Source organism: Rhinichthys klamathensis, unplaced genomic scaffold (genome assembly GCF_029890125.1).
Source record: "Rhinichthys klamathensis goyatoka isolate OS25496 unplaced genomic scaffold, OSU_Roscu_1.1 h1tg000244l_1, whole genome shotgun sequence".
Taxonomy (NCBI): Eukaryota; Metazoa; Chordata; class Actinopteri; order Cypriniformes; family Leuciscidae; genus Rhinichthys; species Rhinichthys klamathensis.
The window spans coordinates 32,875-47,908 of record NW_026606766.1 but is presented as its reverse complement, the minus strand read 5'-3'; the positions used below and the strand labels follow the sequence as shown (position 1 = coordinate 47,908).

The 15,034-nt window shown below is 35.9% G+C and overlaps 1 protein-coding gene across 2 annotated transcripts in view; it reads right to left on the bottom strand.

Annotated features, from left to right (window-relative positions):
• The window catches only part of quo (quattro), a 71,214-nt gene that overhangs the window by 37,575 nt on the left and 18,605 nt on the right, over positions 1-15,034 (bottom strand). Inside the window, exons 4-13 of one of the 2 annotated variants that reach the window (XM_056266056.1) lie at positions 14,608-14,766; positions 7,945-8,068; positions 7,017-7,110; positions 6,779-6,865; positions 5,971-6,087; positions 5,251-5,346; positions 4,229-4,377; positions 3,201-3,339; positions 1,316-1,438; positions 810-1,004 (exon numbers count right to left, since the gene is read on the bottom strand). In XM_056266056.1, the coding sequence (XP_056122031.1) occupies positions 810-1,004; positions 1,316-1,438; positions 3,201-3,339; positions 4,229-4,377; positions 5,251-5,346; positions 5,971-6,087; positions 6,779-6,865; positions 7,017-7,110; positions 7,945-8,068; positions 14,608-14,766 (1,283 nt within the window). The remainder of the gene's footprint in view (positions 1-809; positions 1,005-1,315; positions 1,439-3,200; positions 3,340-4,228; positions 4,378-5,250; positions 5,347-5,970; positions 6,088-6,778; positions 6,866-7,016; positions 7,111-7,944; positions 8,069-14,607; positions 14,767-15,034) is intronic. The other variant, XM_056266057.1, reaches the window with a different exon arrangement.

Below are 15,034 nucleotides of genomic sequence, written 5' to 3'. Positions count from 1 at the left end.
ATATATATATATCACAATATGGGAATATTATTTATATTAGTTCATTTTATATATATACACCATTGGTCAAAAAGTTTGAAATAATATATTTTTTTAATATTTTTAAAATAAGTCTCTTCTGCTCACCAAGGCTGGATGGATTTGATCAAAAATTCAGTAAATACAGTAAAAACAGTGAAATATTATTACAATGTAAAACAGCTGTTTTCTATGTGAATATATGTTCAAATGTAATTTATTTATGTGATCAAAGCTGAATTTTCAGCATCATTACTTCAGTATCACATGATCCTTCAGAAATCATTTTAATATGATGATTTGCTGCTCAGTTATTATTGGTGCTTTCACAATCTTTAACTGATGAACTGCCAAGACTTTTTCCAGTTGTTTGTGATAATTATTTTAAATAATTTTGCTTCAGACATATGCACTATCAAATAATTTAAGAGCTGGTTTTGACTGATTCACTGAAAAGAATCGACTCAAAAGAATGATTCACTCACAAAATATATATATATATATATGGTTATCTATGGTTTGCAAGCAAGCAATATCATCCAAATTAAATATTTTACTGCTCTGCGCAATTTTTGTTTATTAACTATATAAAAAATTGCCTTCGCTTTCAGATTTGATTCGTGTCTGGAAAACACAGTTTAAAAATTCCCTGATGGCTTTCCATGACCCTATGGTCTAATTGCTAATAACTATATTTATTTATTTTTGCAATATCTTGTTTCCCAGAGTAATATATCACATTGCATAAGTAAAATGTCCATGTTAATGATTGTCCATGTATGCTGACTAACCTCTTCACAGAAACGGCACAGATCCCGAGACGCCTCCAGCTCAGATTTACGCTCCTCAGCCTTCAGGAGAAACCCAGTCATGTTGGTTTTGAAAGTGACGGTGTTACAGCGAAAAACGTCACTTTCAGGATAATGCATTCCTTTGCTTTTTCTCTCCACTTCCTTTATCAACAACATCCCTTTTACCTTTTTCTCCTAGAAAAACAAACCAACAAACATATGTTCTTTTCCCTGTACACATAATGCAGAATATCAAAAATGTCTGAAACCTCATGAACCTTTAGCTTTTCTCATTATTTAAGAGACGCACATTCCTGAACCATATTCATTATCAGAAAAACTCTGGTATTATTTGTATTACTTTTTGATTAATTTGCACTCGACAGTCCACATAAATCCATAACACAATCTAAGTCTGATAACATTCAGGCATTTTAAGATTCATATTCTGGCCATCCATCTTCTTTTGGTCATATATTTGAGTGAATGTCTTGAGGATTTGTTACCTTTGCTTGTATAAGAACAGACTGAATGTCTTTGAGTCTCCGCTCTATTTTCGGCAGGCTTTTCTCTGTGCCGTCGTTGTCCTTCTGCCATGACTCTTCCTCTTCATCACACCATGTTTGGATCTGTGAAAAACATAAACAATAATTATAAACACGCTGAATTTATGCTATTAATGCAGAAAAGATACTGCGGACTCCAGTAGATCTTTGCTACAATGAGGAAAATACACAACTATTTACACTCATCCCTCAGTTTACATAAAACAATAAGACTTTTCAATACGGTTTCAGTTGTTAACATTAGTTGACATGAACTTACAACAAACAATACTTCAACAGCATTTACCCAGCTAAAAGTGAAGTTATGATGAGCAACATTCGTCCAGTAACTTTAATAGAACGTTTGTTCAGAATAATCCGGTCTTTAATAATGTTCTGATGGAAAGAATGGAAAGAAAAGCAAGAAAAAGGGACGTTTTATTTCTGAAATATATAATGTTACTAGTTTCAGAATGTTCAGTAAACATTCAAAAGTAACATTCCCATAATGTTTGCAGAAATGATCAAATGGAATTTAAAAAAAATAAAAACTTGATGTTTTGAATGTTCAAAGAACATACAGAAATAATGTTTTCATAACTTAATGGGAACGTTAGCAGAACGGGGTATTAATCTTAGTTAATGTTAATATCAATATCAACAGAGTTGTATCTGTTAATGCACTGTGAATATTATTACTAACTATCGTTAGGTTAATAAATGGTTTGAAAATATATTGCTCATTACTAGTTCATGTTAACATATTTAATAGATCAGAAGGGTTTCTCTCTCGAAACTTTTAACCAAGTTTTACTGGATTATACTGCATAAGCAAGTGTATTGAAGTTTAAAAGAAAAATACATTTCAAGTGCATTAATGCACACGTATATAATATACACAATATAAACTAATGTAATTTTTGACAACACACTTCAGTTGAAATTAAAATAATTTATTTTACCTCTGCTTTAGTTTATTAGTCAGTACATCAAAATAAGTCTTTAAAGCATACAAAAACATTATTTAAAATGTATTTGTATGTAAAACTTAATTAGACATCATTACAAAGTGATTTTTTTTTTAAATGTATACTTTTAGAATTTGAAGTACACTAAAAGTGTACATTCAATACAATTAAGCACACTTCTTTTTCACAAGGGAATACATTAACTAATGCTTAACTATTGTAAAGTGTTACCAATTAAACACAACAATCATGGTTACGCACAATGGAAGTGAATGGGACTGTGCACTTTGAGAGTTTAAAAGCACAAATGTGAAGCTTGTATTTTTGTTAAAGCACTAAAATAAATTATTCATCATTTTTTTAAAAGTGGATCTACTTTTCTTTGCTGATGGACATCTACGAGACATTATTCCTATGGGTTGAGTTTGCTAAATTTAAACAATACTTAATGGATTGCATTCCTTTCTGCTATCCTTATGCATTTTATGCCACAGTTGCCATCTTTCCCGGATTTGCATGGTTGAATATAATAATAATATAATGTAATTGAACTGTGCATTTTAACATGTATTACCTTGGCTTGCCCTTTACTTTCACTAAGGGAAGAGTCAAAGTTATTTTCTGTGGTAAAATAAATTGTGCCACAAATGCAGTTGCACCAAAACGTTCTCTTTTAACAGCGGAAGAGTTGCGCTCACTTTATTTAGCGCAGTGATGTTATGCTTCACTGTGAAGGTTGAGACTGTCTGCTGATTAATTCTCTACAGCAGACATGTTTCACTTCACAATGTTTGTCTTGAGTTATTTTCAGGGCTTTCTGTGGGCTGTGCTTATTATCCGTCATAAACCTGCATTCAGTGATGGGATGTAATGCATACTGTGCTGAGCGAGTCTTCTGTTTCTCTCAGCAGGAGAACGTGTACGAGATGTCGCAGGGACTGGTTGGATTTCATCACTAGCGTGTGAACGGCCTCTTCCACCTGGTTATACAGACACGTCACAGACTCCAGAGAGTCCCTGCACGAGAGAAAAGACACATGCAGATACTGTAAATATAACACATTTTACACATTTTAATTAATATATGGTAAATATTGAGAATTACAGGCTGGTGAAAACCTATTCTCTACCCTTTCTTCTGTTGAACACAAAAAATGAAGATATTTGGAAGAATATGGGTAACCAAACAGTTGATGGACCCTATTGACTTCCTAGTATTGAAAAAAATCAATAGGGTCCAATAACTGTCTGTTTGGTTACAAACATTCTTCAAAATATCTTCTTTTGTGTTAAGCAGAAGAAAAAAATTCATACAGGAATCATATTTGGAACAACATGAGGTAGGGCTGCATGATTATGAAAAAAAAATCATAAGTGTTGATTATTCCCTTGAAATTGTAATTGCGATTATCACAATTTACATTGAATGATGTTTTGAATAGCTTTATGCCATTGTTTGAAGCGACTGCAAGCCATATTGTAATATCAAAATAAATAAGATGAAAACTCTCTTCCTGAAAAACTTTTAATGCTTTTCTATAGCATTACGCCTCAAATGTCAAATTAAAACAATAGAAAAAACCCTTAAGATAAGCTGTAGAAAGAAAGAAAAAACACATCTTAAGCGCACAGAATAATCTAAGTGGACTTTTGTTTTGTAATTGCGCCTTTGAACGATTACATAATTGTGGCATTCGTAATTGTGCACCCTAACATGAGTGTGAGTGTTTTTGGGTGAACTATCCCTTTAAATGATATAGTGGTCCTCCACGAGTCCAGTGTGTGTATAAAGGCTCTTGCTGTCGGGTAAACAGGATAAACTTGCACAGCTGCATAACATCATGTGCACAGCTGAGCTCTAACCATGATCAGTCCTGCTGAGACTCAAACACACTGAGGGAAATACCTGAAGTCTTCAGACTGAGCGAATCGAGACTCCTCCTTCCTCATCCTGGCGAGAATAGACCCGCCCTCTCGTTGCAGAGCGACCAATCGGGTGTCCTCCAGCACCATCTTCATGGAACGCCTTTGCTCCTGGATGCAGGACTGGACATCCTGAACGATCGGATTGGTTAGTTTAGGAGCAACATTCCCCAAGAGGTCAAATTAAATAAATGAGATTTTTTATTTTTAATGGGGGGAAATCATGCGGTATCTGGATTGAGAGCACGTAAACCGTTTTATTTTGCATTTATTTTAAATGAGGTTTGCAATTTTTGCAATTAAAAATAAAAATCAACATTTATATATATATATATATATATATATATATATATATATATATATATATATATATATATATATATATATATATATATATATATATAATTATTATTACTATTATTTTTTAAATTATAAATTATAACTTTTTTATTATAATGGGGGAAATCATGCGGTATCCAAATTGAAAGCAAATTGAATGTACTGCCAACATTTATGTTCATTTTCTGTTACATAATAATTTATCAAACATATCTAATAGTTCTCATTACAAAAACATGCCATTGTACCTTTAATTAGGGATGCACAATATAACTACAATATAACTTAATTTCCCCTATTTTTCGATTTAGATCACCTTTTCCATCACCTACTGCTTACTTAAAGTTCATCTTTAAAAACTCTAATGATGTTAAATGTTATAATCTTTACCAAATTTCAGAAGTAATTTACATGTTTTTTTAAGTTTTGATTCCTACATTCATTTGCAGCAACTACAATGGTTGTGTGTACTGTTTTATTTTGATTTTATTTATAAAATAGAACAGAATTTAATATCAGCCATTTATCAGTTGTCTGCCATAACGTATAAATAATTGCCATCTTATCATATCGCTGAGAATGTTTATATTGGTGCATCCCTACTTTTAATTTAATGGGATACAAAAGTGTACTCTAATCACGGAAAGTTTCAGAAATGAAAATGACCTTTGCCGTGTCTGTTTTTTTAACATCAAGTCTCCTGATTGCTGTCTGTAGTAATGAAGAAGCTGCTTGAAGGTCGAGTTGAAAGAGGGAAAGTTTCTAAAAAAGACACATATATGCAAAAACACATGTTAGATAATCGTCATACGTGATTCAACAGAACGGATCCAAAGCATGTGTCCAGCAGACAGACTCAACTGCGAGCCATCAAGTTGAAATGTAGTTTCAACTGTAGAAATGTAGTTTCAAATGAAATGTAGTTTCAAATGTAGAAAAGTTGCGTTGTTGCATTTGTAAGTTAAAGTGTCTTTCGGGGTCTCTCAGATGTTAAAGAGACAAAAGACATTTGTTGTTGTCAGAAATGTGCGGTCTACTTCACCAGAACTGATTGTGCAAGTTGACTCGCATCTGTTAAAAAATGTTTTAACAGCTGTATACTTGTGCTTTGAGAGGACTGATTACACAAGCATGTTCTTACTACAGAAACCAAACAAAAAATGTTTAGACTGTGAGTGAGCAACACCTTTAACTGTAATTTATTTTTAATGATAGTAGAAAGAGAGAGGACAGGAAACTATGGGTCAGGAAATGCCTGTGCATCAACATTTAGATAGAAGTACAGAAAAGAGAAGAGAAATATAATCCCAGTGTCATTGCAACGCTACAGACATCCATGAGAAGGATAATGTCACTGGGTGTTTGTGCGACCGCTTCTTCTCCTACCTGGTGAAACTGCAGCCAGTCTTCATGACTGTAAGGGAAGGTCCCGCCAAGGTCAGAGGTCAACTGCTGTCCGTCAACTGTCTTTTGAAGAGCTTTTAGTGTTGTCACAACATCTATCTAAAAGAAATGATAACATACCGTACTGTACAAGTGTGTGTGAGACCCAAGCACTGTTTGAAACCCACAATCTTTTATTATTATTTTTAAAACGATTTTTTTTATGTTTTGAAAAGTCTCTTCTGCTCACCAATGCTGCATTTGTTTAATCAGATATACAGTACAAAATGTGAAATATTATTGCAATTTTAAATAGCTGTTTTCTATATGAATATATGTTAAAGTGTAATTTATTCCTGTGATCAAAGCTGAATTTTCAGCATCATTACTCCAGTCTTCAGTGTCACATGATCCTTCAGAAATCACTCTAATATGATGATTTGCTGCTCAAGAAATATTTATTATCAATTAATATTTATTGTCGATATTATCAATGTTGAAAACAGTTTTTGTGTGTTTGGAAACCACGATACCCCACGATTATTTGATGAATAGAACATTCAAAAGAACAGCATAAAACAGAAAAAAAAAAAATGTCTTTACTGTTGTCACTTTTGATTTTAATGCATCTTTGATGAATAACACTATTTGTTTCTTTCAAAAAACAAACAACCCTTAGTTCAGGCAGACATCAGACGTGGATATCTGAAGTCAGTGAGAGCAGACATTCCAGGTGTTAATTAAAGGGTTGCATGTTTCCGTGAAGGTGTAATTGCTGGGTAGAACGAGTGTGTTTGGGGGTGTTAATTACCTGTAGACCAGGATGTTTTTCTGGGCGAGGATTAGCATCTTTATCGACCAGCATCAAGATAGTGTGCACTGCATGAAGGGCCTGCTCCTGTATCACACACACACACACACACACACACACACACACACACACACACACACACACACACACACACACACACACACACACACACAGTATGAAAGATGTGTTCAGGTTTGTATTGATGTTGGAGGTGATGATTAGTTTTCTGTGTCCTCACCTGAACCATGAGCAGTGATCTGAAGAACACAGAGGGCAGAGGACACTTCCGGCTGTCAATCACTACAGTAAGTCCCAGCTCTCTGACCTCAGTCCTGGAGACGACATTTTTTTTATAGAGTAATTAGTCATATATAGACATAGGCCTACAGAGCAATGAAAGAGCAGGAGAATGAAATAACCATCTTTACTAAATTGTAGTACACTATACTGTCAAAACAATTAAGCAGATTTTAATTTTGACATGCAGAAATTTAGATATTTAACATGTCAATGGTTTTCACATAAATATCGGCATCAAAAATCTATTGTTAAAATATTATTGAGCAATAACCACAAAAGTATTCAAAAACATGTAGGTTTTTCAGCACTGACAAATGAGATTCTGCCGTTTTTGGAATTATTGAATGTGAGGATATAGGCTAGTATAATTTGGAAATAATTTTCCTGATTACCCTGCTGTGGTTTATTTTGCGCTAATGACCGCATGCCGCTTATTACACCCCTAGGCTACTTACCAAATAAACAAACTTTGCGTTTGTAATATCAAATGAGAGCGCGGTTTAATACGATAGTCATGAAAGTAGCGCCGTTTTCTGTTACCCGGATGAGCGGACTGATATAAGCCGACAAAACTTCTTAAAAAGTTACACAGATGAAAATCTGTTTGAATTTCATTCCGTTCGTTCCATAATTTTGCTCCTAGAATGACAACCATATATTATAGCCTATTTATCAAATTCAATCAAATGTTTGCATTATTAAGTTTGACTATTTATTCGATGCTGAATAGTGCACAAGCCTGATAGACTACTTACGCTTGTTTCACATCGGTGGGTATTATTTGGTGCTGATACTTCATGTCCAAAAATTACACTGTCTCTTACTGCCCTCTTGTGGTGATTGAGCAGTCTGCTCTCTACTGGTACCTGGGAATGTAGTGCAGGAAAAGCAGAAGTCTGCAAAACTCCAGAGGAGAGAGTTGAGAGGAAGCCCATCCTTTCCTGCCGCCATACACCTCAACCACGGCCCGGCCAGCTCTGTCACGACTGCCTTGTGTTGGTAAGAGAACAGAATGGGTTCAAAACAACACAATTTAACAGACTGTCACGTCACTCTTTTGTGTGCTTGAACGTGAAATAGCTTTGTCATTTTGGCAACGAACATGACCGAATTTAAAAGCAAAAGCAAACAGTTACCATTGTCTGGATAAAACACTGATTGGAGACAATCATGTTCTGTATCGGGATTGCAAGTGGCTGCATGCTAACACTCCGGTCACGCCATCTGTGCTTCAGAAAAGCGCGGTCACGCCATCTACGCTTAAAAATATATTGCGCGTCTACACGAGGTTGCGTGGTAGGCTCAAGGTGTATGCGCTTGGTGTCGGCAGACTTTTAAAAAAAATGGTAAATGGACTGCATTTATATAGCGCTTTCACAGACCCTATGGCCACCAAAGCGCTTTACAATTTGCCTCACATTCACCCATTCACTCACTCATTCATACACCGACGGGCGACGGCAGCCATGCAAGGCGCCATCCAGCTCGTCGGGAGCAGCTGGGGTTAGGTGTCTTGCTCATGGACACCTCGACACTTGGTCAGGTGGAACCGAGGATTGAACCACCAACCTTCCGGTTTGTAGACAACCCACATGAACCACTGAGCCACTGCCGCCCTATCATAATAAAAACGCCCCTAAATATTCATAATAAAATAAATAAAATCAAATTGTTTTCTGCAAATTCCACCAGATTATTGTTCTACATCTCACAGACTACGACTGTGGTGATTTTCGTGTTGATCTACTGTTTTATTATTTAATAATTAACTGCCAAAGTCCTATACTGTATACCTGGCTATATAGGCATATTTGATAAATTCATAAAAAATTAAAATCCAATTGTTTTGTGCAAATTATTGTTCTTCATCTCACTGACTACAACTGTGGCGATTTTCATGTTGATCTACTGTTTTATTATTTAATAATTAACTGCCAAAAATCCTAGACTGTATACCTTTTTATACAGCAATATTTAATAAATTCATAAACATTTTAAATCAAATTGTTTTCTGCAAATTCAACCAGAATATTGTTCTTCATCTCACTGACTACCACTGTGGTGATTTTCATGTTGATCTACTGTTTTATTATTGAATAATTGCCTGCCAAAGTCCTATACTGTATACCTTGTTATACAGCAATATTTAATAAATTCATAAAAAATGCTAATCAAATTGTTTTCTGCAAACTCCACCAGATTATTGTTCTACATCTCACTGTCTACCACTGTGGTGATTTTCATGTTGTTTTACTGTTTTATTATTTAATAATTACCTGCCAAGGTCCTATACTGTATACCTTGTTATACAGCAATAATTAATAAATTCATAAAAAATGCAAATCAAATTCTTTTCTGCAAACTCCACCAGATTATTGTTCTACATCTCACTGATGTAGTGAGATGTTTATCAAATATTGCTTTATAACAAGGTATACAGTATAGGACTTTGACAGACAATTATTAAATAATAAAGCAGTAGAACAACATGAAAATCACCACAGTGGTAGTCAGGGAGATGAAGAACAGTAATTTGGTGGAATTTGCAGAAAACAATTTGATTTAACATTTTTATGATCTTATGAAATATTGCTGTATAACAAGGTATACAGTATAGGACTTTGGCAGTTAATTATTAAATAATAAAACAGTAGATCAACATGAAAATCACCACAGTGGTAGTCAGTGAGATGAAGAACAATAATTTGGTGGAATTTGCAGAAAACAATTTGATTTAATTTTTTTATGAATTTATTAAATATTGCTTTATAACAAGGTATACGGTATAGGACTTTGACAGACAATTATTAAATAATAAAACAGTAGATCGATATGAAAATCACCACAGTGGTAGTCAATGAGATGAAGAACAATAATCTGGTTGAATTTGCAGAAAACAATTTGATTTATAAATGTTATGAATTTATTAAATATTGCTGTATAACAAGGTATACAGTATAGGACTTTGGCAGTTAATTATTAAATAATAAAACAGTAGATCAACATGAAAATCACCACAGTCGTAGTCTGTGAGATGTAGAACAAGAATCTGGTGGAGTTTGCAAATTTTTTTTTGATTTTATTTATTTTATATGAATATTTTTTCAAAAGTCAGCCGACAGCAACCGCATACACCTTGAGCCTACCACGCAACCTCGTGTAGACGCGCAATATATTTTTAAGCGTAGATGGCGTGACCGCGCTTTTCTGAAGCACAGATGGCGTGACCGCAGTCATGCTAACCGTATATTAATGAGATGCTGAACTGTAAACATCATTCACATCGCAAACTCTATAGTCTATACAGGCCTGTCAGCCTTCAAACATTGTCAAGAGAAGACATAACTTGCCCTTTTAACAGACATCAACATTTACATTTGATGCATTTAGCTTCATCTAGAATGAAATGTGCAACCTGTACGTTTAAAGGGGTCATATAATGGTACATGCACTTTTACAAGTTGTTTGTACTGAAATGTGTGTTGGCAGTGCATGTTAGGTGTGGAACGGTACATGTATTCGTATCGAACCGAAATGGTACGGGCGTCACGGTTCGGTGCACGAATTTACACGGAGAATACACGGTATAAAAATAAATAAAACTGTAATGCGGAACTACTGTTAGATACGCGGGTTCTTTAGGGACACATAATCTGTACCATCGGCTTAGCTCTGAACGCACGTTCACTTCAAACGTTGGCTTTATACGCGCGTCCTATTCGCTTTGGACTAGCGTCGAACTAGACGCGAATTTGACGCTCTATTCGCGTTTGGTGTGACCGTGACCGCATAATGGACAGGCTGCGATGTCAAGATTGCAATGCTAGAGTGTGTGTGTGTGTGTGTGTGTGTGTGTGTGTGTGTGTGTGTGTGTGTGTGTGTGTGTGTGTGTGTGTGTGTGCGAGAGAGAGAGAGAGAGAGAGAGGCGCGCGGGCGCGATCGACCTGTGTGTGTGTGTGTGTGTGTGTGTGTGTGTGTGTGTGTGTGTGTGTGTGTGTGTGAGAGAGAGAGGCGCACGATCGAACAGTGGAAACATAAAAAACATACTCCGTCATTTTGTTCATTCAGATCATTAAACCTGCAAAGTGTTTACTTATATTTGTGTACACTCGCAACAAAACACATTGTGCTTTTGTCACACTGTAAACTCTTGTCAAACTGTAACCTACAACAACTGTCACCCAACCAAAATCACACACACACACACACTGTTTTAAAAGCAAAACATATTTATCCAACTCCATTTCAAAACAGTCTGTTTGTCCCATCTTTTGGACATTCGTCATATTGCATTGGTTTTCATTTCTTGTCCTCGGAGCACTAATCTTACACATTCTACATTGATTAAAAAAAGAAAATCGAATGTGTAATGGTAGTATTATTTTATACAGAAATCAATTATTTATAATTCAGATGAGAATAATGTTACATTGTCAATTAATAATGTTAATTAAAATTAAGGAAAACAAATATATTGATCTGAAAAATAGCAAAATAATTTTAAATTAATTCAGGTACAATTACCAAACATATCGCAAGGTCTTTTTGTCTTTTTATTAATTTAATTAATAAACTAATTATATAAAACAATTGTCAGTGCACTACAAATAAACTGGTTCTATGCCTTTATTAATAAAACTTATTTAAAAAATACAATGCCTTCTGCATTTTTGTTTTGCTTTTCCCTCCATTGTACCGAAATCGTACCGAACCGTGATGTCTGAACCGAGGTATGAACCGAACCGTGACTTCTGTGTACTGTTCCACCCCTAGTGCCTGTACATCATCGTAAAATGATAAAAATCCATCCAGTGTTTTTGTTTTAATCTCCTTATATGTTTTCCCCTGTCTCAAATCGAGCCGTTCGAGCAAGGTCGCACGCCCCTCCCACGATTGTTGAATGACAGCACCGTTTCAACACAGACCCGCCCTCGCTCGTGAGCCAGCTAGTCTGCGCGGACCGGCGCGGTCATTGTTGATATGCTGGAGCACTGTCTATGAGCAGAATGGCGTCTAAGCGATTGTGGTGTTCTGTTCTTGGGTGTAATAACGAACACAGCAGTCATTTTAAAGTAACACTAAGTAGTTTTTCAACCTTCATAATATATTTCCAAGACCCTTGTGATGGTACATCGACTTAAAATAAGTTAAATGACACGTCTGCCATAGCCTGACGTGGTCTGTATCGCTTTTACTGGTACTATGTAACTTCGGGTAGGAACCCGTGCACAAAAAGAACTACAAAATTCGACTGCTTTACGGCATACGTCACTTCCCCCACCACTTCCTCAAATTGCCTGTGGCAATTGCAGACATCCCAAGTCTCCCGGGAGTCTCCCGCATATTGATAGCATCTTCCTGATGCCCGAAAATTAGTTCAAATCTCCCGGAATCTAGAGCGCGCATGCGAGACAAAACATACTGCGTGCTTAACATACATAGTGCGAGGACGGCAGAGAGGGAGAGAGCGAGAGACCTTGCGAGTGTGCCTCACGAAAGCTAGTCAACCCGCCACCCGTCACCCGTCGCCCCCCCGTCTACAATCCAGTCACCAAGATATACCTCCCTGAAATGACTTCTTGCAGGTTGGGATGTCTGCCATTGTTGATTCCAAAGCCAGTGCTGGATAAACAGCGAGCGTGCGCATGCGACAGTAGGCTGCGGGAGGCTAAATTATTTACGACAGCGGTAATGGACAATTCCGCTTCCAACCTGTAGGGCGACCGCTGAGGAAAAGTTCCTTGGTGTTACTTTAATGTTCCTAAATCCGAACCGCTGAAGACGCAGTGGCTGAGTTTGTTTTCGAAGGGAATATTCCCCACGAGCAATGTCAATGCTTTCATGTTTGCGCGAATCATTTCTCACCAGACTGCTTTATAGACGAGGAACAGTATAAAGCTGGTTTTGCTAAGCAGCTGCTCATGAAAAAAGTATCGGTACCAGCTATTCATGTTCCTGCTTAAGCTGAACCTCTAGAACAACTGAAGTTAGTGTAACGTTTTATTAAACTTTATATTAATATTTATATTAATCTTTGCAAATCGCTAGCTGCACGCTTCACAATGAATGCGTCTAAGGTTTACACTAAGGGTACATTACGGCATGTTTTCTATGTATGATGTTGTCAATATAATTCATAATCCCACGTTTATACTGAACAACGCGTTATGGTTATTGTATTATTGTGTTACACACTGTGTACGCACAGAACAGAGAGGCGGGGTGAGCAAAGCTCATTATCATTTAAAGTCATATGCACTGAAACCGCGTGTTGAAAACAGAGCTGTTTTTGACCAAGTAAAATAAGTGTTTTCTTACAATACTAATGAGAATTTTTAATTAAAGTATATTACAAACTTTTAATTTAGACCCTAAATAATCATACTAGCTTGTACAAAAATGGCATTATATGACCCCTTTAAAGTGCATGTAAGAAGTTAGCAGCAAGTGGTCATTTAGAAGGTAATTTGATCAAGAGTAGGATTCCCATTATAGGTTCATGAATGTGGTTAAAGATTACGCTCGAATATGAATCATTTACTCACATTCAGAAGCCCTAAAAAGTCCTTGCATTATAATTTTTGTGTGTGTGATCTCAACAAAACATTAGTTGATGTTCCTCATAGTTTCCACGTGAAAAAGCCTGCCTGTTACCCTGTATTTTTGTCTTGTTCGGTTGAACACAAATTGAAAAGTTAGGCAGAATGTTCAAACTGTTCTTTTCTAATCCAATGGGAGTGCATGATAATTGTCAAGCTTGAATAAAAAAGCATGATAACAGTAGTCCATACAGCTTGTGTTAGTCATATGATCTCTGAACAGACATAAATTCAGTCATTAGTCACTGATGATCTTCCTTTTAACCAGAGCTCTCAAATATTATTCAGGCTTGTATTGAATTTTAACAATGACACTTTTGATTCTCTTGTGTCTGATCCTCAAATAAAGTTACTGTATCACATGGCTTCAGAAGACGTGTGGACTATTTTTATTTGTTTATTTATTTATTTATTTGTTTACGCTTGTTGTTGGGTGAATGTGATATCACAAAGTATGTTCCTGGATCAACATCTTTATTGATTTTGGAACAACATTCCAATCAACCAGTCAGATTTGAGGGACGGGTTTACCGTTTTTGCTAAGTTTAGGTTTAAAACAAGGGTTAGGTGCTTCTATCAGTGTTATAATCATTTCACTCTGATTTTAGGAATAAATTATGGTTGGGACTAGGTTTAGGGGTAGGGATAGGTTTAGGACTACATTTTCGAACAGTAATGTTGTTCCAGGATCAACAAAAAATGTTGATCCAGAAACATATCTTACTTGGCAAAATCATGGTGACCTTGTTGTTGATGAGACTGAGTAAATATGACCATTTTTATTTTTGAATAAACAGTTCTTGCTGTAGTGTCCTGCTCAAGGGCACAGTTATCTTATACTTAGATTAGTCTCCATGGATCAATCACATCCCCGAGCTTTAACCACTACAACACAACTGTTCATAATTAAAAATTGATTTGCAGGCATACCTGGTAGACAGATGATACCTAGTTGGAGAAGGCTCTTGATTGTGGGGTCCTGGGAAAGTAGTGTTTCCTGAACTCTATTCTCAGACTGATCAGCGTGTGATTTCTGAAGCTCTACTCCATTAACAACTGGTGATCCAGCTTGTCCAGAGGGGGAGACTTCTTAGAAAGAGGAGAAATTACTTTTATTTTCAACATTGGTAAATATAACAACACAAAAGCCTAATTCAACTTTTTGTACCTTTTCTGAACTTACTGAAATGAGTGAAAATCTAAGATGTGCGTCACAGCTAGATGGAGCTGTTGATCTCCCCTTTAGAAAATCTTTAGAAAAAAATGATTTATAAACTAAAGCCATGATCCTCCTCTTTCCAGTTACAAAGACATCTAACAGCTTCCCCATAAACGGGGGGATGTAGTTATTTCTGTT